At 44.4% G+C, this 26,749-nt stretch overlaps 1 protein-coding gene across 1 annotated transcript; it reads right to left on the bottom strand.

Moving 5' to 3' along the window:
- Positions 1–495: 495 nt before the first annotated feature.
- Positions 496–17,496, bottom strand: SLC15A3 (solute carrier family 15 member 3). The gene is made up of 8 exons (XM_082221028.1): positions 16,727–17,496; positions 13,236–13,534; positions 11,551–11,713; positions 8,178–8,288; positions 6,057–6,225; positions 2,433–2,591; positions 2,093–2,251; positions 496–1,776 (listed from the first exon to the last, which is right to left on the bottom strand). The coding sequence occupies exons 1-8, from the start codon at positions 17,288–17,290 to the stop codon at positions 1,643–1,645; spliced, it is 1,758 nt and encodes a 585-aa protein (XP_082077154.1). The 5' UTR covers positions 17,291–17,496; the 3' UTR covers positions 496–1,642.
- Between the last annotated feature and the right edge of the window lie 9,253 nt (positions 17,497–26,749).

The raw sequence follows: 26,749 nt of genomic DNA, 5'->3' as shown, positions 1-26,749 counted from the left end.
TTACCAGGAAAAGTAAGATGAGGCCCCGTGGAACTTCTCTCTAGGATTCTATGGGAGTCTTGTCAAGCACAGACTGTTTCTATAGGGAGTTTGGCATTGATTTTAATTTTAAAAATTCATAACAACAGCTGAAGAGCAAATCCAACACACTGAGCTGACACGAGCTGCAGCGGAATCCAGCCCAGCTGGGTGCAATTGCTGCTGTGGTCCAGATCAAAGCCCCTACTAAGTTAAAGATGCCACACTAGGAACAACCTGTTGCCTTTGACCCACATCTATGCCAGGCTTCTTCCACACAGAAACCAGCTTTTCACTTTTGGGGTTTTGGCATTGCAAAGATAATTCTACTCTTCTTTGCATTCCAAAAGGAATGCTGAGATGGACTTAAAAGGCCACAAGAAAGCTTACTAAAGCAATTATCGAAACATTATTTTAGATTTTGTGCTGGCTCATGTTTGCAAGTGAAGTTTGTTCAGTGAGAGGATCAGAAACACATTGGGTGATTGTTTTTTTTAATTGAAAGTGACCAATGTTTCCATTCCACAATATAAATCTATCCCTGTATTCCCCACATGTAAAATGAAGTGACATAGGTTCACATTGCATAAGTTCAAAATACAAGTGCTTGGATCCACAGAGGTCTTAAAGTACTTAAAGCTTCCCCAAGACATCCCTGTCAGATTCCTCTGATTTCCGTGTCCCATTGCAGTCCCTGCCATTGCTGGATGTTTGTGTCTAAGGGATGCCGTGAGGTGGGAGGGAGCAGTCAGGAAGTCCCCATTCCACAAGTGCCATTCCTTTCCATCTTCTCTGGGCCCATCCCATGAACACTGTTGTGCTCTTCACATCCCAGGCCACCACTTTCCTTTTTTCATGCAACAGAAGGCATGCCCCACAGAAGCGGGGCAAGAGGTGTTGTTTTCTCTGTGACAAAACTGGCTCTCAGTAACTGATGGTGCACACCTTAAAGGCCATGTCCATTCTCAGAAGAGGACTGTAGATCCCTCCACACCAGATCTCGTTGCATGAAAAGCTTTGCTGTATATATCTGATGTCTTAACCCATCACCAGCTACATCTCCATTTGCTACGCTCACCCTTGGCCAGAGGGAATAATTTCCCCAAGGAGGTGACTTTCAAGAAGGCTGCACAGTGCCTTAAAGATAGAATGGTCTTGTCATTGGCTTGGGCATGGGGGAGGGAGGGGGTAGAGGGAGGAGAGATACAGGGAGAACTCTTCTCTTATTTTGGGGTTTAATCCCGCCACCGAAAAGGACAGCTGAGCTGCAAAAGGAATGCCAAGTACTCACAGGAGCAAGAGCAGCTTTGCCAGGTCAGAGAATGGGTCCGTGTGACTTAGTCACAGTGGCTTATATCCCGGGATAATTAATTTGGGCTCCGCGGGCTCAGCTTCAAGAACTAAGACGTTAATGACACTTTGAACGTGCAGTTGTCGTCTTTGGCTGGCTGCCACTGACGGCTCTATCCCCAATTAATTTCTCTAATCCTTTTATATACCATTGGCCTCTGCAACGTCCCAGCAGTTAACCATATAGGCTACAGTGGTGGGGATTCTGCAGCACGCTGAGATCCAGGGGACACTGGCGCCTCTTTGCAGTCCCAGTGGAAGAAGGCAGAGGATGTTAGTTGCCCTCGCGGCCAGCAGAGCGGAGGCGCTCATAGCGGATGGAGATCCAGACAAAGAGGACACAGGTTACTGTCTGAATCCCGGCCAGCAGGAAGAAATAATAATCCATCCGACATTTGTTAATGTTCCCTAGGGGAGAAAAAGGGAGCGCCATTAGTGTACACAAAGCAGGCCAGCAGCAGGGAGTCCCATTGCCAGGGACTGCAGCATTCACCACTCCAGGCAATTCTTTCCTCGTATTCTCTGTCTACAGCAGCCTCCTGACAACATACCTTCTTTGCAACCTCTCAGACACACCAGGTTCCCTTCTTGCCTACACTGCCCTGCTGTTATAACTCGGACATAGGCCAAAGCCCAGACCCTAGGAGGGGCATGTCAAGAGGCCCTACAGTCTGATTTTACCTGCTACTTGTAGCTAAAGGGCAGCAGATGTTGTATCACTTACCGAAATCCTCTGGGCAGTGCATCCAGCCATCGGCCGGCAAAGAGAGCAATGTCAGGAGGCCAGATCCTAAAAGTGATCCCACACCGGAAATGAAGAAGAAGAGACCCATGATGGCTCCTTGCATGGATTTGGGAGCTTCTGAGTAGGCAAACTCCAGCCCTGGGAGGAAGGAGTGTTAGTTAACCAGAAGAGCAAGTACCAGCTATTTTAAAACCATTGTTCAAGGCTCCATAAACCATTACTGTATTTAGGCTTCCATTGACCCCCTCCCAGCAGCTTTTCCCCTTGTGTGCAGTTCCAGGCTTGCTAGTGCCATAGAAAACTCTTCTGTGCTGCTTACCAGGAATGCTGGCAAAGATTTCGCTGATTCCAATGAGCAGGTATTGAGGGATTTGCCACCAGATGTAGAGCGGGGCTGCATTGTAAACATCCTTCCCAATTCTCTGTGAGATGGTCCCATTGTTGTTCACGTATTTCAGACGCTCAGACTCCAGAACACCTATTGAGCAGAAGCAACCTTTAGACCCATAGCAAGGATGCATTTCACAGATGGGATATATTTAATCATAGGCCATGCCTCTGTGTGTACAGGACCATTTGCTGTTCCTTTAATGAGAGTATTCCACCAGCTAACAGCTTAAAAGAGAGCCATGTGGTACACTTCTGTGCACTTTCCCGTTTGCCAATGAATGCTTCAAATGTATCTCCCCTCCTCCTCAGATTGCTGTTTCAATCAGTCCTTATCATGCCACAATTGCAAGAGGTGTAAATGGTTATTCAAGGGTCATAATGACTGAGAGACAGGTAGTGCAGCACAAAAGGGGGTCAGGAAAGAATGGAACATAAAGTTGCATGCCACCCCAATCACTGAGCAGTGTGAGATTCCAGGGGTTCCAGATGCTTACCTGGTGCCTGTTTCCTTTTGTAAATGAGGCACAGTGGAGACGGTGGTGTCTTTATGAAATATGGTTATTTACACATATATGCAACCTGAGCCTACGATGGAAAGGTTCACAACATTAACACCTCAGAGGGGTCTTGTTTCTCCCATAGCCACAGCCTTGGATTCAAGCAGAAATCAGCCATGACTCTCTCTCGCTCTGCCTTTCCAGTCTGCAACTTTTCCCCTATTCTAGGTCACTCCACAAAAAGCGCTGCTCTCTAAGAAACAGGCTTTGTCCTTCTCACTATCTAAGAGCCCCACCCATTTGCAATCTGGCACAGAGCCCCCTCTCCACTGCTTTCTTAATGGCTCATCACCTTTCCTTTGTTCTCTCTTGATGGTGATTACCTCATGAAGAAGCTAGCCTGGCTTATATTTTAATCAAGTTTCCTGAACCCTGGATCCAGGGATTAGAGGTGCCTGGCACCCACAAACTCGTTAGCATGAGGGAAGAATGGAACATACATGGTGTTTCAGTTATACGGAGGCGTTCCTAATTGTCCTTTCACTGTGAGGGCAAAGCTGGCTCCTGACTCCTCAGACCAGGCCAGGCATCTCATGACTAAACTGGGTTTACATAAGACAACCAGGGAAACTGTACAGTCTCGCTCCCAGTCAAGACATTAAATGTCAGCAACAGCGTGAAGTTCTGGAGGAGTTTCCCAGATGCTGCAAATGTCCAGAACTGGGTCATTAGATGCTTCTGCAGGAATTTCCAACTGGCCTCCGGGTCGGGCCTTTCTAACAAGGGGGAGAGCAATTTAATTTCCCCTCCTCTTGTGCTGGGCTGATGCAGCAATTGTCCTGCCCTTCTCCATCTTCCAGCCATGGAAGATGGCCCTGCTGCTCCACAAAGCCTTGCCAGGGTTTGGAATGAATCTATATCTATATATTGTGAGCATGCCCTGATGATGCCAACTGGCCACAGTAATGCTCATTAGGCAGAAAATGTGCTAGGGAAACGTTGGCGTCTTTGACCTGGGGCACCCCTGCGCACACTGTGGGGAAGCAGCTATACGGACTGCACAGCTTGTGCTGATGATTGCCAGGCCTAGTGGGCAATCAGCACTGGCTAAAGCATCCTGACATTTGCATCGCAACCTGGACATCTGGACTGCAACACTCAGAGCAGGTCTTCAGAAAAAAACAGATTGTATAGTCCTTCTAGTAGTAAGTGAGTAGTATGTATTTGTGTGTGTATGGCATGACTGAATGCACTTTGTAACAAAGGTTCCCTTCACAAGGAAGGATAACATGTCACAATGCAGGGTTACAGCCTAGCTTTCTCCCCAGGGTGCTATTTTTTAAGTGCTGGTAACTGAGTTTTTATTGTTTGTTGTTGTTGTTTACATGGTAGAGGAATTCAGAAACCTACAATCCCCCATCTGCATTGTGAAGTAGTATAATCACAGGACAACTGTAATGCATGCTATTTCATGAAATACAAATTGATTCCTGGAACTGATAAAATAGCATTCCTTATTCCTGAAGCCTTGTTTCTGATTCTATTGGAGCAAGGTGGCTGATAAACCTATTATCTTTTATACTTCGGGCTCAACTGGTTTTACTCTAAGAATAGGAACTGGGGAGTGCTTCCCTTATGAGGCATTTACTTTAGAATTGCTGTGTATTAGTCAGTCACTTTCTGCAGGAAGCATCGCCATCCCGTTATTGTCTTCCTCTATTTTTCCTGTTATTCTTCCATCTTCCCTCAGAACACAGAATGCCCAGCTCCGCACACACCCCCCCCGAAGAATGGGAAAGCAGCACAATCTCTACATGTGTAGATGTGTTTAGTGCTACTCTTCCATCTTTCTTAAAGAGTGGGGGTTTGATGTGGGACAGTAACATATTGAGAGATTGAACCTATCACTGCTCAGCATGCATTTATTATTTATAATATTTGTGGTGAGCACCATTTTATTACTCTGTTTTTGTTTTTGTTTTAATTATCACTAAAATGTGTTTCCAGGGATAACATTAAAAAAAACCAGGAAAGAAAGATCTTGCATTATAACACTATAATGTAGGGTCAGAACATTACTGAAGTATTACAGCAGTATGGTGTACTACCCCTGTTATCTCTTTCAATGTTCTTAATAAAACTTGGATAGGTGTTTTAGTGATATAATTAAAACATCAATTTATAAAGTAACATGGGGTTATAATGGCACCCACAAGGGTTATAGTGAATGTGTGCTGAGTTTCAAATGGTTCCATTCACAATACTCATGTCCATTGATGAGGACTAAACACAGTGAGATACGTAAAGTCCATTGCAATTGCAGTGGTAGATGGAATGGAATGGAAGAGCAATGATTGGCTGCCACTTGGAGCTACCCAGCAGCGGAGCAAGCCAATTGGGCGCCTGGGGCGGTGCGTGTTCCCTGCACCCAGGGGCGGGACCAGCCACCTGCTGGGTGGGGCCAGCTGGGGCAGGACGCTCTGCGGGGCCTCTGAGGCGTCTGCCTGCCTCCTCCCACTCAGCTGCCCCACAGCTGAGGGGGAGGTGGCGGGCGGACCATTTGGGCAGTGTGGGAGCCTGAGCACACCCAAGCCACCACGTCTCTCCCAGGAGAGATGCGTGACTTGGGCGTGCTGCAGGCCCTGCGGTGAGTGGCGCCTGGCATTTTGTCACCCCCCTCAGCGGTGACACCCGGGACGGTCCAGCACTACAGCACCCTCCTTCCTCCACCCCTGGAACTACCTTCCTGCAGAGCCATAGCTAGGTGATTTTGCACCCCTGGCAGAACTGTCCAGATTGCACCCCCTAGCCACAGAAATTTAAAGAAAAAGGAATGTGGGGCAGGAAAAAATAGGGGAAAACAGGGCCCCACATATCATATAAAGATCCTTTATTTAAAATCTTTTCTTATGAGGCAATAATCAATATTTTTATTTATAGACATATTTATGGACATATTTTTAGCCAATTGTGCGCACGCGCCCCCTCGCCTATGCCCCTGACAGGGGGCCTGTCTGGAAGCGGTTGGGATTGATACAGATGAATATATGACTCACCTGCAACAACAACTGAGGCAAGCCCAAAGAACATGCCTAGAGCCATCCTCTTCAGTGCTGAAGGCAATAGCTTCCTCTTTGCCAGGAATGGGTCTATGACCCGGTCCTTTAGTGGTACCAGGACCAGCAGAACCACCACATTAGCTAGAAGGAGCCAGGCATCTGGGAACTGGAGAGAGAGAGAGAGAGAGAGACAGACCACACTTCAGATATATTTACAGTTGTTTTTTCTAGAAGAGGAGGTGCAGGAACTCACCATGAATGCCTCTCTTATTCTCTTATAATGGCTATGGTGTCCACTTGAGAGGTGCTGGAACTAAGTGCCAGTGAGTTCCAGCTGAAAAAAAGCTCTGCTTACAGATACCATTGACACTTCTATGGAGCTAGTGGATGTGGGAACACCTGTTTGATGGGATGTCCTGCAATAGGCTTGGATTCTATGGAGATGCAAAGGGACTTTACACACCACCATGCTGTCACAGTGAGTGGGTCCATGCAGAGTTCAGCAACCACTTTCAACACTTGGTGTCATTGCTTCTCCCAAATACTCACCCCTCACAATCCCACCCTTATTTACTGTGCCAGGAATGGCTGCCCTGCTGTGGTAAGTGGGTTGAGTTGCAAACTGATGAAGGAACCACAGGACTGCTTCTGCTCAACTAACATTTTTGAATGCACTAGTCTGGTTGTGTCAACTGTCCCTGACTGCCGTGGCCAATTGGTACAACCTTCAAAACATGTAAAGTAAAGGTAAAGGTACCCCTGACCGTTAGGTCCAGTCATGGACAACTCTGGGGTTGTATGCTCATCTCGCTCTATAGGCCGAGAGAGCCGGCGTTTGTCCGCAGACAGCTTCCGGGTCATGTGGCCAGCATGACTAAGCTGTTGCTGGCGAACCAGAGCAGAAAACAGAAGTGCCGTTTACCTTCCTGCCAAAGCGGTACCTATTTATCTACTTGCACTTTGACATGCTTTCAAACTGCTAGGTGGGCAGGAGCAGGGACCGAGCAACGGGAGCTCACCCCGTTGCGGGGATTCGAACCGCCGACCTTCTGATCGGCAAGTCCTAGGCTCTGTGGTTTAGACCACAGCACCACCCGCATCCCTTTTAAACATGTAGTGGCTGCCCAATATCACTGTGTGCTTTCTCACTCCTGATTATCATGGGTTGGTTGTATACAAGCAATCCAATTACATGATCGTGCTTTTATCATATTCCCCACAACAGAGTGTTTTACAGAGTGTGCAAAAAGCAGAGTCCTGTTCATGGCAATCTCTGCATATGGTTGGCTCCCTGCAAGAAGGAAATGAACCAACACATCCATTTTTTCAACAGATTTCCAGAGACCACTATATGGATCATGGCTGCATATTCTAAGGATGCTTTCCCCAGAATGAAGTTGAGAAACAGTAATAAAAGCACCACAGCTACCAAGCTGAGGAGATGGGCAAGCAATATCAGAAAGGATGGGAGGGGGGAGAAATCAATGCCGTTTAAGTCCTTCAAATAAAAGAGACTTCTTCCTATTCATGAAATAGAAGGGCATTCCCTTAAGAAAGAAGTCCAAAGCCAACATGAATGCCTGAGTTCTGTTCCCAAAATCCCTCATTCTCTCCTGCATATGCCTCCCATCCTTACTCCTATCTCAACTTTCCCCTTAGCTTAGCACAACACAGTTTGGGGCCTGAGGGGAAGTGGAACAATTTCTCTTCTGTTTGTGGTGTCTGAGGCCTGTTATTGCTAGAGTCACATGCAGCTTGTCAGCAGCTATTCTGCCTATAAAAATAGGGGTTGTGCCTGGGCTGTTCCAGAGGAGGAGGAGGAATGTTGCTCTGGGCAGAACCAGGCTGTTGCTTTATGTCCCTTCCCTGAAGAAGCCCTCTTGTTCCTTAACACATTCACCACAGGATCAGCCTATTTACTGGAGCTGTTGAGCACCCATATCTCCTCCACTTAAAAGAGACATTTGTTGTGGTGGATGCCACATTTGTCACAACGTGACCCAAGTCACCACAGCTCGTCCCCTTCTTAAAGCACAGAGCTTGGCACAAGCTCCGTCGTCTGGGCTGGACAGTCTTACACCATCTTCTCAAGGTCTAGCATTGTTTCTCATGGCCTACCGTGTAGTGACCATCTGCGGCCACTGAGAAAGAGCTGTTGTTCTGCTGACTCTTCTGAAAGATGTTGGGGATGTAGAGGTGCAGACCCTGCAGGTAGTAGGTTGACTGCATCTAAAACACGATACAAGAGGAATGCCATTAAAGATATATATGCTCAGCTAGAAAGATCACGAGTCTTTGATTGACCCCAACCCAGCTGACTGTCAAGGACTAAGCCAGTGGTTCCCAAAGGGGGGGGGGTTACTGGGGGGGGTGTTAAGAGGCAAGGGGGCAGCAGGGAAGCAGTGGAAGTGTAAATGACAATCAGATTTTGAGCAGCTGATATATCTGGATCAAACTAATCAATTTCGTTGAATTAACTAAACTAAATAGTTTCAACTGGATTTTTAATAAATTTGCAAATAACTGTTACTGCTTTCAATTTTATTGTGTTATTATCTTCCTTAGTGGGGCATGCAAAGTACTAATAAAGCTTCTCCTAAGGTACAGTAAGCAGCATTGGGAGTGAGTTTATGGAACCAAAAAAGTTTGGGAACCACTGGTATAAGCTCTGTGGTGATCAAAAGTCTGGACGTCATTGGCAATGCCCACCACATACAGACAACTATTCTTGTGTTATTCCTTGATGTGAAGAAATAAGGAAACAATTTTGCACCAACGTTACAAACAGATGAATCTGTTGTAAAATTCAGGAACTCATAAATCATTGTCAGTGATAACAAGTCTCCCTGAAACTCACCAATAATGCATCTAATAAAGCCAGCCAGAGCTGTTTAAATCCCTGATCATATTAAATGCCAATAAGAAACATTTAATGTGTTCTCTCCCTGGTGGCTAGATATGCAGATCTGATTGTATTTGCATATTCGGCTGCCTCTGCTACAAAAGTGGAAATTATCACCCAAATCCTGTGCATGGTACAAAACCCCCTAACTTCTGTCCTATAAAGCAGCCAGAACCATAAAGAAATGTCTCCTGAGGACCAGAAGAGGGTTTCAACAAGGGAAACAAAAACACAGGAGTGGGATCAGCCTGTGTAATATATGGGGTCACAGTTGCAAAAAACAAACTAACCCCAAAACAACTTAGTTGAATCTGCAATAAACTCTTATTCATCCATTGCAAGCAAAGGATATGTTGCAACCCTGAAACACTAATAAAGTATGGAAAACAGGAACATAGGGCCCAAGTTCTGGTCTGAGTCCCATTATGCAGCCACTTAGTTGAAGCTTTGCAGGCAGAGGGGCCAGCTTCTCCAGATATTTGAGGGGGCCCAATGTGATGTCCTGATGTCATGTGCATGGCACATTGAGGGTCCCAGCCCCCTCAAAAAAAAAAACACTGGGGAGCCCCAAAATGCCCTGGCCCCCAGGAGCCACCCAGAGAAACTCCTCCAGGCACCAAGATTTTGGTGGCTATGTTTACAGGCCTGGGTCTGGTCAGTGCTTGGATGGGAAGAACGTCTGGGGAGAACATCTGGGGAGAACATCTGGGGAGAACCCTTGTATGCCACTGTGAGTTCCGTCATAGAGCAAAGTCAGGGATTTAAATGTAGCACATGCCTACACAAACTAACAAACTTCAAAAGTCCTTATAAATAAGCAGATGCACAGGGCTTTCTTTGATGTGCCCATACCCATCCATGGGTCTTCAGTACACATTGGTTTCCCAGCCATCTGCAGGGCAGATGCTGCAAGAACAGTGAAATTCATTATCTGATCACCTCAGGGATGGGTTGCCTTGTAGTTGGCCAATCAGATTTAGCTACATGATGACATCACAAAGCCAACCACAGCAAGGGCACCTACTTTTACTCAGAATGAGGTACCATTTCCCCACTGTTTTGCAGACCTATCCCCAGCAATCAGTGAAAGTGTGTTCGGGTGTGTTTGATTACATAAGAGGCCGTGTATTCTGTGCAATGTGTATCCTCGTCCCATTTTGGCGCAACTCTGATTTTAATCATGAATTGGTTAATCAGTTAAAAGGCATATTATTAAATGGATTCATTAAAAAGAATCCTAGGGTTAGGTAACCTGTAGCCCTCTGTTGTTGGATTCCAACTCCCATCAAGCCCACCCAGCACAGTCAACAGTCAGGGGTGATAGCAAATGGAGTCCAGCAACACCTGGAAGTTCTCTATCCTTGCTGAGATGCCTGGTGCCTTGGAGAAGGAAGACCTCTCTCAACAGCTGACTTAGTGCCATAGCACCTCAGAGTGGATAAGCGAAACCGTGTTGTATGGAAACACCATGAGCTTTTATCAAAACAGACATCCCCCTAAGCAATTTTAAACATTTAGAATAATCTGTTTTATTGTTGTCTCCACGCTTGCTCCTTCTCCCTCACAAATATCTCTTTGGGATAAATGGTTTCACATTTTCCTGGCAACCCACTCACCTACAAACAAGGATTTATGACCTTGTTGGGGGGAAACGTACGGGAATAGAAACACCTCTGCTTCCATAGCTTTGCTTTTAATGTGCATTTCATTTCACTTTATAGTAACTGCTTGTCAACTTTACAGCTGTGCTGTAAAAGCCAACAGGAACCAAGGGGGAAATGAACGGGCAGACACCCTGTTTTTTCTATAGCCCCTCCCTAGGGCACCAAGGGAAGGGGGGCACCACAGAAATTTCCCATTGCCAGATTTACCACGGACCATATGGTGCAGCTGAACAAACACAAACATTATTTATACAAATATATCAAACTAAACGTTATTTCCCATCTTTCATTTCATTTCAAAAAATAAATTTTATTTTATGGTTTTTTATTGTTCATATTTTGAATTAGATATAGAAGAGGGAACCCAAATCCTTTAAGTGCTTAGGGCCTCTAAAGGTCCAAATCTAGCCCTGCAAGGAGGAACCTTGCAGTCTGAACATCCTATGCAAGTTCGCTTGGAACTAAGTTTGGGCTTGAGCCCACATGAATGCACAGTGGGTTGCAATCCTAGTTGAATTTGCTTCCCTGCTAAGGATGGGGCACAGCTTATGTAGGCCAAAGACCAAGATTCATGTTTAGTGCAAAGTGACCAAATAGAGAGAGTTCCTGTACCACACTATTACTATAATGTGCTATTATTATGAAAGTATGAAGTCACACATGGTTTAAGAACATTTTGGCAATGAAAGGACAGTCTTTAACCCTCCGCTCCTTCTAACTTCAGCCACTAAACCAGGTATGGGGAAGCTGTAACCCTCCAAATGTTTTGGGACTCCAACTCCCATCAGCCCAAGCCAGCATGGCCAACGGTCAGGGATGCTGCGAGCTGTAGTTAAGCAACAGCCAGAGGGCCACAGCTTCCCCACACCTGCACTAAACAGATCAGGGCTTCAGACCAGAATTGGGAAACGGTGCCAAGCCCTACCTGGAAATAGACCATCCAGTACGGGATGAGAGTGAGCAACACAGGTAGGATCTTCATGATCACTTGGAAGTTGGCAATATTCTCATGTGACATCCCCACAGGCTGGGGCCTTGGACCTGAAAGTGAGCCATTAGCCTCGGCTTCTGACTGGTTACTATGTGTTCTGTAGATAAAAGGAACAGCAAAAGTGTATCAGGGCTTTTATAACGTGACCAGGGTCACACTCCAGGCTTCAAATTCAAGTTCATGTGGGCTTCTTATCCCCAAATAGCAGTTTCACTTCATTTATAGGAATCAAGACTGTTATTACAGAGCCTGAAGTGACATTCCCCAGAACTCAACAACCTGTTCAAAGGTGGATAAAGTACCCATCTATTTCCCACAAAGTCCACACAGTCCCTTTGAGCCTTGGCCCTGAGAGTGCATTCCTATGGTTTGGAAGTAGAGTGAGAATTGTTTCTTCTCCTGCCCTGCTGTAAGGGATAGGAAACTTGGCATTGGATAACGTAGAGAGCCACAACTCCCATCAGCCACAGTCAAGGACAACAAAAGCTGTAGTTCAACAACATCTGGAGGACCAAAGGTTTTCCATCTTTGTTGTAAGGAGAGTTCTGTGGGTGGTGAAGCATATGCTTTGGATGAAGAAGGTTCCAGGTTCAATTCCTGACATTTTTAGGCAGGGCAAAGAAAAACCCATCCGAAACCTTGGCAAACCTGCTGTCAGTCAGTGCAAACAATATTGGGCTAGTCCATGAATGGGGAACCCTGTAGCCTTCCAGGTGTTGTTGAACTACAGCTCCCATCAGACCCTTCGGAAATGGTCTGTAGTAAGGAATAATGGGAACTCCAACACCATCTGGAGAACCAAAGATGCCCCACCCTTTGCACTTCCAGTGCACTTGGTGAGTGAGAAGCATGCATTGCTTCACCTACTGCAACTGGAAGATACTTTCCGCCCTTCTTGAGGGGTCTTTTTATACGGTCCCTTTCCACACAACACAAGTGGACCAACCAAATAATATGAGAGCTCCCAATGATTCCAGGGCTCAGCTTCGCTAGTCACATTTTCACTGTGCTTTTTTCCACTAGATTATGGAAAAAATAGAATATTAAATTAATTAAGAAGCTATTCCCTTAGGATAAGTTTATGTGGCCTTGTCTGAAAATGCAGCAGAATGAAGAGGTCAAATAGGCTGTATTACTTCAGACTGTAGCAGGGGATGCCATCTAAAAAAATAGTGTGTGTGTGTGTGTGTGTTTAAGAAACTCTCTGAAAGCAGAAAGCTAACATCATAGAGAACAGCCAAACAAGAACCATTTTATCTGGTGGACCCTGTTTTTTTAATATCACCCCCTACTTGCATCCTAAAGTGGTAAAGTCCATAATTCCCTCAAGATTCTACCATCTCATTTGCTGCATCTGTACACCTGCACTGTGTTAATGCTGTCTAGGTAAAGGGTAACTCCTTGCTGGAAGGTAATGCTTAACCCTTTCTGACTGATCTAAAAAAGTTTTGTTTTGTCTTGTTTTGTTTTGTTTTGTTTTGTTTTTTAAACCAACTGCTACACGCATGCTTTCTGAGTGGTGCTCATGCCAGTCCTAAGCGCATATCCAGCACTGTTCAAAGGAAAGTCCCATACGGTAGATGGCCTTGGCCAGCCGAAAGAGATATCCTCTGCTTTACCTGGTTTTGGTGGTCATCTTCTGGATTGCTTGGCCACAGCAGCTTTTCTGGAAGGCCAACTGGAACATGGGGTAGACTTGACTGCCAGCCGCAGGCTTTGTGACAAAGGTGGGGGCAGCCAGGAGGAAGACGATGATGGCCAGGGCCAGGCAGCCAGCAGGGATAGCATAGCCAATAAGGAAGTCCACATTCTGCTGGATGAAGGCAATCACCAGCAGAGAGATCACAGCCCCAATATTAATGCTCCAGTAGAACCAGTTGAAGAAACGTCGGGTGGCATCCCGGCCACGGTCCGTCACCTTCAAATTTTTAAAAGCACAAGGGAGTGAGACCATGTTCTGATAGACAAGTTGCTTGTGTGAATTATCCCTGTAAGAATTGTCTCCATGTGACCTACAAGGAATATATTTAAAACCTGAAAGACAATGGGTCCTTTCTGTCCAAGTATAAGTGGACTAGGACTAGTAAACATTTATAGGGGTTGATAACTGTTGTGGTCTTATTTGCAAGGCTGATGTGCACACATGGAAAACTCTTTTGTGGGATGCCACAAAAGATATTTGAATGAGGTACAAACCAAGGGGGTCCTGAGGTCGAGTTTGACAGAGGCAGCTGTATCCTGACACACCAAACCCTGGTGAGGAGAAGACATATCCACTGCAAGGGAGGCAATGGCTTCTTCTTGGCTTGTGAACAATTATGGGGAAGTGGGTGGGGTAGGACAGCTTTAATGAAGATGCACAAAAACTGGATGGTGGGTGGGAGTTTGAGCAGGAGAGCACTATATCGTCTCTTTAGCATGTCCCTATACCACATTTTGAGGGCGCTGGCTTTGGAGCTACCAAGAAACTGTGAAGACACAATCTAAAAACAAGAGGTGATGAAAGGTTAATCTCGAATGTTCTGGACAAGGTGGGACAATCAGTACTGCAGGAGCTACACTGAACCTCTCCTGTATTATTATTTTTTTTTTGGGGGGGGGCAAAGCCATTCTACTGGTCTGTCTACCAAGCCAGTTTTATTCAGAAAATAAATTTCTTACATGGTTTTTATTTCTCAAACTCCTTTTGAAGCTAGGCCCTTTTGTTTTCGTGGAGGAAACAGCTATCAAAGGCTACCAGCCATGATACCATACACTCCAACATTTCTTCAGTAAAAATAGGGATGTCCCATTCCATGATAATTTTATTACTTATACCCCACACATTTTACTGGGTTGCCCCAGCGTCTCTGGGCAGCTCCCAACACATATAAAAACATAATAAAATGTTAACATTAAAATAAACCTTCCCTATACAGGATTGCCTTCAGACAGCTCAGGGGTCGGATAACTCCATACCCTCCAATATTTCTCCAATGAAAATAGGCATATCCTAAGGAAAAGTGGGACAATCTGGGATCAAATCAGAATCCAGGACAGCTTTTCTAAATCAGGGACGTCCCTGGAAAATAGAGACACTTGGAGAGTTTGTGATGGTGATGCTCTGACTCCCCAGTTCAAGGCAGTCATGTTTTTGAATACAATTACCGGAGACCGCAGGATGGGAAATGTTGTGTTCCAGTCTTGCTTGTTGGTTGGCTGCTGTGAGAACAGAATGCTAGACTAAAATGGGTCAATGGCCTGATCCAGCAAGCTATTTTTGTGTTCTGTTGGGGAATTTCAGCTGCATTCTGGAGGGCATTTACCAAAATGGCCTCCTGAATTTTGTTATCCATTAAATGTTGGCACAACTGTGGATCTAGCTTTAATAAGAACACAGCAACCTGGCCGATACCAAGTCAGGCCACTTGTCCATCTAGCTCAGTATTGTCTCTACACCAGTTGGCAGTGCAACTCTAGCATTAAAGGTCTCTCCCAGTCCTACCAGATGCCAAGGATTGAACTTGTGACCATCTGCATGCAGAGCAGATGCTCTGCCACAGACCTACTATTTTATTAAACAATGAAATAGTGTTGCTTAATATAGTTGGAGGAAGCAATGGGCTTGGGCCCTTCCTCCTTCCAATCCTCTCTTAGCCCCCTGCTTCCTTCACCCACCAATATCCAACTCTGGGAAGCAGGTCATAAAACAAATAAATAAACCCACCAAGAATATTTGGTAAAATTCCCCCCATCCCCCAATTTTGCAACCCACAAATAGCATGCAGAACTTGGGGGAGAATAATCCGGTTTAGCTCTAGTTCTGCCACAAGCAGACAAGCAGCTCCATTCTAGGACCAGGATAAGGGAAATTCAATTCGCTCTCAGGGGGGAGGAGAAACTGCTCTTCCTTGTTCTTTGTAAGGAGCTCAGTCAGGAAGTTGCCTAATCTCCTACAAATTTGAAAGACCCCTGGCTGCAGATGCTTTTACACATGTTTGTTTGGTTTTAATGGTGTTCTGGGTGGAAACTGAGCATGGCAGAAGTACTGACCCTATTGGTACAGACATCAGAAACCCTTCTCATGCTAAACCCCTAAACAATCTGGGCCCCCAAATACCTGAAAGAACACCTCTTTCCCTCAGAGGTGTTTTTTTTTTTTGGGGGGGGGGTTGGAGACCCGGGAGAAGGAATTCCCTTATCATGGAGGAGGCCTCTTCATTACACAGCTTTTGCTGAATCCTGAAGATGGACTTTTTACTCTGCCTTTTCACAGATGTTTATTTTGAAGACCTGCTTTATTTCTGTGATTGCAAGTTGTTTCAAGTTGTTTTTAACATTGTGTTTTAATTGTTCTAACCCACCCTGGGATCTTAGGGTGAAGGGTGGATTGTTGTTAGTATTATTGATGATGATGATGATGATAACAATAATTCTACTTTTAAAAACGAAAACTCTTTTATTGTCTTTTTCAGAAAAATAACACGTAGGAAGATAAAAGCTACATTTAATTGAAAAACTACTGAAGAAGAAGAAAAGCCAGCATACTGAAAAAGATGCTTTAGTCAGGGCCCCTACTTTAGAAGTCCCTCCCTAGAGAGGTTCGCTTAACACTGAGCGTGTTATCTTTTCAGCCGCGGGTAAAAACTTTTCAATTTCTGGAGGCCTTTTCTATTTTTGATTTAATTCATTTAGGTTTATGTTGCGTTTTCTTATATTGCTATTGCTGAAAATCTGTACTGAAAAGCAGGATATAAGGAAGTATGCAAAAATAAACTGAAATAATGCATTCTGCTTTTAACAAGAGTCAGGAGACAATGAGCCAAAGGCTGCATATACACTTTGCCTTTAAAGCACATCCAAAACACATTATTCCCCTCAAAGAATTCTGGGCCCTCTGGTTTTCCCCTCACAAATTTACAATTCCCAGCAAACTTTAATAAATCACAGTGCCCAGAATTCTTTAAAAGGAAAAAAAACCAAACCATTTCGAATGTATTTCAGAGGTATTGTGTTTACTCAATCACTGTATATTGAAGACAGAAGGAGCCCATGAAACAAGGAGCAAAGTGCACCGGTATCCTTCTTGTTTAAATAGGAAGGGTAGATGTGAGCCCAGATCTCTTCTTACCTGGTCAGCGCCAAATGGTGTGAGGTTGGCTTTGACAGAGCTGATGCTCAGGGCCAGGACCAGTAGACCACTGTACATAACAGGGGCACAATATTGACTTGGCAATTGCCGGTTGCAGTCCGTACTACCATTTTTGCAGGCGGGTTGTACTGGGTAAGTTGGCATCTCTCCGCACAACCAGAGCCGACTATCTTGCGAGGCCACAGCTGGCAGGAGGCAGGCTGACAGCAAGTAGAGCAGGAAGCTGAATGCAATGGTCCAGTAGCGGCCCAGGTAAGCATCTGCAAGCCAGCCCCCAATGGGCGAAAACAGGTAGGAGGCCCCCAAGAAGAGCAACGCCGCACGCGAAGACTGGGTGCCGCCCCAGTTGAAGTTGCTGCTGTTGAGGTACAGGACAAGGTTGGAGACGATGCCAAAAAAAGCGGTTCGCTCCAGAATCTCCACCAGCAGCACAGCAGCACAGGCAGTCTTCCTGCCCTCAAAGGGAGATGTGGCAGGCCTGTCAGGGGCCTCCTGCTGCCTTATGAGGGGCTTCCGCTCCTCTCGGGGCCCCCGCGAGGCCATGCAAGCCCTGCCTTGGGATCTGAGTTCTTTATCAGTCTGGCTACCTGCCTATTCTCTTGCCTCTCCCTTTCTTGCCCGTGTCTTTTCCTCCGAGTCTTTCTTCCCAGGGATCCTCTTTCTACTCCAGAGCCTCTCAGTGCTCCTTGCACTTCCTCATTTCTCTGCTCAAATACAGATGTCATATGACAGCTCTTTTCTCTGAAAGGAAACTTTCATTTTCTGTGAGGCAGAGCTGGTTCCCTTTTCCCATGAGTCACAATCATATTTTCTTCCCTCCCACTTTACAATCTTTCATCCCTTCTCACTGCGGTTTTTGAAACAACAACAGCTCTTTAATCTATTTATCTGACTTTAAAAACAAAGCAAAACTGCTCTTTGGCTCCCTCAGCCACCAAAAGTTTAGCCTTTTTCTATGAGGCTCTCACAACTAGATGAGACGAAGGAGAATGGGTAACTACAACAGTACCTTCCTCCCCGCCCCGGCCAACACACACATGAGGGCATTTTGCTCAAGGCTTTCCCAAACCCAGGGAATTCCCAGGGGGAACCAACAATAAGCAGCTCCCTCCAGATCTCGATATTTGTCTCTCCTTCTGTCCCAGGAATGCAGGACCTTTTTCAGTCTACAGGCAGAATTCGTTTTTGAGCAAACCTCCGGGAGCTGCTGGCCAGTGATGGGAAGGGTCAGAGGCAGATAATAGTCAGCAGAGCAATTAATGCAAATGTGTGCCTTTGTACAGCAGGCTAGTTTCTACACACACACAGTAGTGGCTGACAGGTGGAGCTGCATGCCTTTCTTGACTTCCCAACGCCGCATGTTGCTGCCAGTTACCAAGAAGGTAAAGGGAGCCTGGCACAGTGCGGTGCAGCAGCAGAGCCAATCCGATGCCGCGCTGCACCGTGCGGAGATCCCCGCTGACTTCCCCCTTCACCTCTTGGTAACCTGCAGCAATGCATGGCATAGGGAAGTCAGGAGAGCAAGGCACCTATGCAGCCCTGATGGATGCTACTGTACACACTCACCTGCCCCTCCATCCAGACAAGCAAGAGTCATTATCATACCTCAAGGACACATTTGCAACCAGGCAGAAAACCTCAAGGAGTGTGTAGCTGGAGAGACGGGTTTGGAAGTGTCCTGAGGACTCTGTTACCTATAGTGATGCACATCTGCTTTAGCGCACGGCAGGCCAAAGAGAGGTGGTCTGCCTCAATAACAAGGCCTAGAAAAGATTAAGTTCTTCATTCCTTCCCCTCTGTTGATGAGTCAGCAAAAACACCCTTATTGCAGCACTCTGGACAAGAGCTCTCTCAGTGGGACATCCCTCATTGGGACATCAATCCATTAAGCTTCCTCATAGCTGCATGATGGAAATCAACAGAGTGGGACTTTCACCCCCTAACCTGTGAATGCAAGTGACCCCAAAGGAAAGAAAGAGAGGAATTATTGATCCCATATACACCAGCAATGTGTATTAATGTTCTTGAAAGATGGACCTTTAGGGAATCTAAAAACTTGTATGTCGGGGAAAGGGTTATTCACCACTGGCCTGCAGAAGAGGTATGGAATTAACAAGTGAGGCACGTGTGGTTTGTACCAATTGGAAGAGGGTAGATTACTGTTCTGACTCCTAGTCCAGCACTGCACAAGCATTGGATTAGGGAGGTAGCCAAGAGACACTTCTAGGCTGGCATTTTACTTCAAGAGCCTGTGGTGTAAAGAATTGTGTTCCTTCCCATTTTTTTCTAAGTTAAAAAACATTCTTCCTCTCATTCTGAAATCTGCTTCTTTCTCTGCCCATTGGACAGTCCCAATCACTTTTTAAAAAAACCCAAATGCAACTGTTTTAATATTTGCATTCCTTCAAGTCATATTTGGAAACTGACGCCAAAAACAAAACAAGATTTAGGGCCCTCACAGACGTTTGTTTGTACAGTTAAGTGCAAAGTTATTATAGAGCTCTTAAAGAGCTCTTTCCTCTTGCACAACAGCATAACTACAGTATTTTTTTAAGTGAATGAGCAAAGTCCAGTCCAATAAAGGAGTTGTATGCAGAGTGGTTGAAAGGAACCAGCTGACCTGGACAAAGTTGTTCAGATCCCAGGGACCTTTCCTGGGCATTTTAAGCCCCTCTGAAATTTGTGCTGAACTTCATTTCAATTTCTATACTTCCCCTAACCCCATCTCCTCCCAGCAGACTCAGAGCACCTTATACCATTGTTAAGCCAAAATAGCATTTTGAAGAAGCAGTTTGATTCAGATTGCTATGCTAGTCACTGAGAAAAGGCTGCAGCCTAAGCACACATCCCAAGCAGAACCATATTGGAGAAACCTAGACAGATGCTTGCCTTTAAAAATAAAGAAGGGGGAAAAAGAATATATGTTGCTTAGGAGGTGAATTGTACCTTCCCCGTCCCCATTCACATGGTGATTTCACATCTCTAGCATAGATGGAACATAAAAGGATGTTCACATGCAAAAAGTGCAATACCCCCAGCAGTGTGGAGAGTCAATTGCAATTTAATGTATAGCACACAGAGAAAGATAATAAATGAATAGTTTTAGGAGCTGTCCATCTTGAAGCAGGCATCATTTAGCCCAGGAATTAAATCCCTCAACTCCTGCTGACAAAATGACAGATCTACCAAGCTAAGCATAATTCCTATGGAAATTATTGTGGTTAAATTAGTAAAGTGCATGTTCAAACACAAATTTCCTTCAGTAGCTGATGGACAAAACACTATATGTTCCAATTAAAGTAGCTGAAAGAGGTGTATGGATTAAATGCTAAAAGCAGTGAACATTTGCAGCTGGAAATTCCTCTCTGAAAAGCAATACTAAAGTAGCCCTACAAGATAAACGGTCTTTAAAGTGGATAATGTGACTGGACAATTGGAATCACCACAGGTTTTAACTAACTAATCCTCATGTGTCAATTAAGAGTCCTCTGTGTATTGTTTCAATTGTCTGGTCATGTTATCCGCTTAGTATGTGGTCTGCTGCGCGTCAAAACAATCCTCTCTCATTCCTTAGTGTGTTAGGGCAAAATGCTTGCTCAAGGGCCATGGGAGAGCCTCTCCTACTCTTCATGATGCTGAAGGCAGGAGGTTGCTCCTCTCCTCCTTCAGAGCAGTAGAAAATCCAATGCCGAAGGAAGGAAAAGAAGATCCACATCACAGGTGCTGCTGCTGCCATTTATTACAACAATTGCAAATGAAAAGTAGTCAAAACAGATTAGTTAAAAGTAGTCAAATTACAGGAATAGGGTGGGCCCTGGAAGTGCACATCTGAGGGGTCAAAGGCCCGGTTAAAGGGTTCTGTCTTCAGCTTTTGCCAAAAGCTGTATAGTGAAGAAACCAGACACACAGAGATTCCCCATATGTCCTTCTTTGTGAAGGTCAGATGTCAAACAGAGCAGGACTATTGTGCCATTTATTTATTTATTTATTTATTTATTTATGCCCCGCCTATCTGGCTGGGCTTCCCCAGCCACTCTGGGCGGCTTCCAACAAAATATTAAAAAACAGTAATGCATCAAACATTAAAAGCTTCCCTAAACAAGGCTGCATTCAGATGTCTTCTAATAGTTGTCTAGCAGATTTTAGTGGGTACCTCTTTGCCTGTCCTAATACATCAGTGGTGGGAGACGTTGCGCCTGGTAAAATTTATCTTTCTATACCACAGAAGGCCTTCTCTGTGTCAGTGGCAATGGACCTGAGGCATGGCTGGGAGGTCACATGAGGCCTTCAGGACCCTGTGGGCCCACTCTTGCTCTGCAGACTGGGAATCACTACTTCTTATCTATTCATACTGATAAGAATATACAGATTTGTCACACACAGAAGCTCTCAGGGCAGCTCACAAAATGTTACCACAATGAAAATCACATTCAGGTCTGTTGTCAGTAGGGTTAGGGAGAAAATTGATTCAGTTCACAGGTGATTCTGTCTAATTCATGCTTTCTGAAGCAATATGCAGACCAAATTAGAGCCATCCTTTGAAATGGCCACTTCTCCGAATTTTGCAACACAGCTGTCCAGCCGACAAATGTGTACAAAAATGCAAATATTGGGATGAAGCATGAATAAAATGCATATGAAACAACATACAAAAATGCACTGTAAAAGAAATTGCAAAAATGTCCATGATAGGCAAAATTAGGTTCAAAACTTGTATATTAGGAAAAATTCACACTAAAATGTTGGCGAATTTTCATTGGGACTTTAAAAAAAGAATGCAAACAGATCTAGAAATCCAGAGAACTGAACTTATGGTCAGAAAAATGAACAAATGAATGAAACTTTGTCTATTGAAAAATAAGAAACTGAGAGAAACCGAAATTGACAGATTTGTCCACGCCAATAACAAAGTTAACATGATTTCTATAGGGTGTAAGGATTATACTGGTGGCATTTCTTGTTCATATCCATGGTTTTCCTTGATGTTTCCATTTGGCCTCTGCCTACTAGGCATCAGAGCTACTGCTGACATTTCTTCTCAGGAGAGTGGGACTGAGCAGCTGGATCTCACTCAGTGAAGGCAAGTCTTTCCATGTTGGTAGTTGCCAGGCAACAGATCCCACTGATACCTTGAGTCAGTTGGTTCTCACTCAGCCCATAATTAAGCCCATCTTCCCTTGCTGGATCCCTCTTCTGTGGTGTGTGTGTGTGTGTGTGTGTGTAAGAGAGAGGGGGGGCTACTCAGCAAGCCCATAAAAAATATGTAATGGCAGAGAGTGAGAGCAAGCAATCCTATAATTCTACAAATGCTACTCGCCTCTGACTCCACCTGCAGTTTGCCTCTGGCCCTACATACTGCTTGTATGTGGCCCCCAACAGATTACCCTGTGAGAATGCAGCCCTTGAAATAAAAAGGGTTCCCTACCCTGGGCTCATGTAATTCAGACAAGCCTTCTTATAATAATGTATACCACTATGACATGTTTCATACATTCTTTTGTACACTACTTGACCTCAAAAGGTAGCTTATTAATACTTTGAATAAATGAAAATAGAAACTAGTACAGTAGCTGTCTCATATGTCAGTAATCCTATCCTCTTCCCTTCTGAAGACTGTACATATCCCATTGCTAAAACATATTACCCCCATCATTCTCAGTCTATCTCTCTCTCTTTTTTGCCTCACTTCTGGACGGCTTTCCTCAGAGAGGATGGCCTGGCTGGTGCCTCACTCTCACACCTTTCTTTTGCCAGTCAGAGAGCTTTCTTCCATTTCCCCCAGCATTCTTAAATGCCAGCTGAGTGGGTCTTCTGCTGGTTACACTCACTTATTTTTATCTTCCCCTGCTGTTTCCATTTTGCTCTTTTAGGCTGCAATTCTATAATCATCTTCCTTGGAAGTTAGTTCCATTGACCTCAGCAGGGTGCACTTCTGAGTAGACATCCATAGGGTTGTATTGCCAATTACATTGTGCTGGTGTTTTCGTTTCATTGCTCTGATTGCTTTTATGGTTGTTAACCACCCTGGAAGCTGTGCTAATAGGGCAGAGAATCAGGGTTCCCGCCCCCATGAAAACATAAAGAAAACACATTTTGAAATACACGTGACCTTCAAAAGACACATTCCTGAGGCTGCCTCTCCTTTTTCCCATTTCAGGGTGTCTTAATCTTTTAGGGTCGTCCAAGGTGTCCCACTCCAAAAATACTAAAATTTCCACAGTTTCAGCATTTAATATGTACCAACAAGATCCTCTTTCCAAGTAACAAGGCACTGGGAGAGGCAAAGTTGGCAGGTTCCGCTACAAATCCCATATACACTTGTAACCTGTAGACATAACGAGAAAAATAGGTACCGACCAGCTGAGATAACTATTTCCTAAAAAAAAATATTAAAAAATCCTTTCTGTAACAAGGCAAAAGACATTTAACTAAATGAAATTTAATGAGGCATTTGTAAAGACAGTCATTGCTAGGGGCTGTTAAGTGGCAAATTGAAAGATGTATAAATCAACTCAGCCATTAACTACTGTGCCTCCACAATAATCGGCTCTGGGTGGTGAATAATTAACAAATAATCAAGAGTGACATTTCCTTTTGGGCGTCATGGGGAGGGAGGAATGCTGATGTGAATGAAGCTGCAGGGGGTGCAAGGCAGCTGCGAGGTTATAGCTGTGGTGGACGTTCTAGGGGGACTAGTCTCCAGGTGCAATAGGCAGAGTGTCTCTTTGGGTCATCATGTAGCTTGCAGTGGGAGTCAGTCATGGCTATTGCTGTCACATGTCTTCTCTCAACCCCAATGCCATTCTTGCTATTAAAACATTACACTAAGGGTGGGCAACCTGTGTGACCCCCAATCTTTCTGGATGACAGCTCTCATCATCCCTGACCATTGACTGTGCTATCTGGAGCTGATAGCAGTTGTAGTTCAACAACATCTGTAGGGCTACAGATCCACCATGTCTGCCTTGAACAGACCGGAGGAACAATCACGGTGCTGCTAGGTGGAAAGATTTATCCTCCACCTCCTGCCTTTATTCCCGATTTGCCTGTCTAGTCTAGATTATACATCTATAGAGGGAAGGGCAGAATAAAAGCCACAGTACCACAGGACTGCAGAACAATATTTTTCTGAGTGCAGAATTCTCATCTTTTGTTTCTGTCTGTGAAGACAGGCTTGAAAGTGCCTGTAGAAATCTGTCATCTGTTTCTCCAGCCTATGGATTATTTGGGTTGCCCTTTTCTGCCTGGCAGTCGTATCCTGCACTAATTTAACAAGCAAATAAAGAGGAAGAGGGGAACATCTGATATGGAAATCTCATTCCAAATTAAAAAATGGCAATGGTTCCTCTCCTCTGTGGCTGAGTTTCAACCAAGCAGCTTGATACCCGCAACAGATTGTGTTTGTGTATGACTGGGGCCATGTGTCTCCTGGCGCAAAATCCACTCTCTTGCACTGGCTCAAGCATATGGCTTGCACATCCCCCCCCCCATGTATTTCCATTTGGACAGTACAATGGAACTGCAAGAAGCAGAAGCACATCCACTTACTTGTCAGCACTTCTCGCAAGATTTGGAAGCCACACTGTCTGCTTCCTTACAGTGACAAGTGATTCTTAGATGGTCTTCTCAAATTAAGTTCCGTTGGTTAAGGGAAACTGCCAATACTTTATTTTGACTTTAGGGGACTACCTCACAGCAGTGGACTTGGCACTGCTAATGCTTGCATGTTTTGCACAGTGTCCACACAATACCCTCATCAAAGTGTGAGAAGTCTACCATATCTGCAGAAAATCAATAAGGGACAAAAAGAAAAAAAGGCAGAAATGGTAAATATAGACTGCGTGCGAGAGACAGACAGGCAGAGAGAGCATTCTGATGAATACAAGGTTGTGTGGACACTGCACAGAACTTGCATGCAGGAGCGGCACCAAGTTCACAAATAAACGACAGTGTGGCAGCCTCCTAGATCATGTCCAAAGTAAGGTCAAGATAATGATTTGCTGTGGGTCGATACGTCTCCAATACCATGTCAATCCTGCAGCCCCATGCTCCAATGCATTTCTGTAGTATTGACTGCTCTCCATTAGAGGGCAGCAGTTAAACTTCATGGGCCTTGCATGTGGTGGTTTTCTTTGTGCAGAGGACTTAGGGCAGAAGTAACTTTAAAAGTGTGAGGTGAGATACTTTTGCCTGTCTGTGGTTCCTTCTAATTTATCTGGGTAAGAGCACCAGATTAAGGGCCACAGGGTGTGCTGTCCATTCAAATGGAAATGTTACCACAGGTAACAAATGGTTTGATGCAGTGCTTTTTTCTAAAAAAAATGTTTAGGGGTCCTCTCAATTTGACTCAAGAAAATCACCATTTTATAGTTCAAATCAGGAAAAATAAATACAGTAAATGGACAAAAGTACAAAGATTCACAAAATGTTTAGGGGTATGTGTAATCCTGCATTCCCCCCAGAAAAAAACCACTGGTTTGATGAGAGAGGGTTGTGGTTAGGGATAGACAAATCTGTCAATTTCAGTCTCCTAAGTTTCTCATTTTTCCAATCTTAAAAAAATCACTTCTCCACATTTCCACAAGAATTTGTGATTTTAAAAAATCTCATGAAAATCTGTCAGCATTTTAGTGTGAATTTCTCCTAATTAAATATATTTTTGTATCCATTTTTGCCTAACGTAAATATTTTTGCAAGTAATTTGCTCTAATATTTTATGTTATTTTCACTAATACATGCATTTCTGTGGACACTTTACCTTAAATTACAAATGGCTAATTTCAGAATTAAAACTCCAATCACAAAATTGGAAAATTGCCACTTGGTCCTGCCTGGCTTAGACAGCAGCCATAAAAATGATGTGGCTTCCAGTATTACTTTTTCTTTTTCAAACTATTATCCTGTGAATACACAATAAAGACCTCAATAAATGGTAAAAAGCAGCTGTGACTTCAAAAGGCAGTTTGGTTTGCTCCAACCGTTAAAAATATCTGGCCTTGCCACCCCTTCAGTGATAGCACAACGGCTCTCATTTTAAAAATATTTTGTTAATGATCCAGGGTGATCTGCAGATCTCATGGTTAGATTTTTGGACCTTCCATCTCTTCCATGACCCGTTACTGAACACCCTTTATTTCAGAACTCAGATAGATATATTTTCAGGAAATGGGAAAGTGGTGATTTAAGCGAGGCCAGCACTTCTGAAAGATGATGTGATTCAAACCAAATTAAAAGATGTTCCATTTCATCGGATACATATCCATCAGTCTATCAATCAATCTCTTCATTATGGTCAGTGACCAATATTCATACATATCTATCATACTTTCTACTTAATAACTCACCCTGAGATCAAAAGCCATGCTACTAGATCTTCTTTTGAATTCAAAAGAAGCTTTACAAAATGCTTGCTCAGACTCCTACAGGTTTTAATTATGGATTGAAAAAGTTTTGGGAAGGTGATACAGGGATGCCTATATCTGATGAGGAATGGCAGGCAATCTGGGTTGCTCTGCTTCTTTGGTCAGATTCAGCTAGGGTCAAGGAAAGCACTATCAAACCTACCCATCCTTGGCACTTCTATCTACAGCGGCTTAGCAGGATATTGAGTAGCAGATATAACAGCTGCTGGAGAGAATGCAGGTCCACCAGCTTTTTAAAATTACATGTAGTGGTCTTGCTCCGAAGTTGCTTTATTTGGGTGAAGTTTTTCAGGAAATGGAACATACAGCTAAACAAAAACTTTCACCTGACACCAGGCTTGCACTCCTTTCTGTTTTTGATGCCGATGTTGAAACATTGCTTCGTAAAGACTTAGTTATATATCCCATCATAGCAGCTAGACTGACGATTGCCAAGTACCGGAGAACCCTGGCTGGAAACTTGTTATGGGACTGGCCTATCCAAACTTGGATCTTGGCATTAATGGAAAAGTTGACCCACAAGCTGCGTATGCAAATAAATCTGATACACATCTGACAAATTCTATGTCATTTGGTCCAG

Source organism: Podarcis vaucheri, assembly GCF_965113315.1.
Source record: "Podarcis vaucheri genome assembly, chromosome: 1".
Classification (NCBI taxonomy): domain Eukaryota; kingdom Metazoa; phylum Chordata; class Lepidosauria; order Squamata; family Lacertidae; genus Podarcis; species Podarcis vaucheri.
The sequence above is the reverse complement of the archived record's forward strand: the minus strand, read 5'-3'. Positions and strand labels throughout refer to the sequence as shown.

Bases quoted from the DNA above. Each gene is read 5' to 3' on its own strand.
- SLC15A3 (XM_082221028.1), bottom strand. From the start codon at position 17,290: ATGGCCTCGCGGGGGCCCCGAGAGGAGCGGAAGCCCCTCATAAGGCAG. The intron at 8,289-11,550 runs GTAGGGCTTGGC...ATCGTGTTTTAG, and splicing joins ACTGGATGGTCTATTTCCAG to ATGCAGTCAACCTACTACCT. The intron at 2,592-6,056 runs GTGAGTCATATA...TCTGCTCAATAG, and splicing joins TGCCTCAGTTGTTGTTGCAG to GTGTTCTGGAGTCTGAGCGT.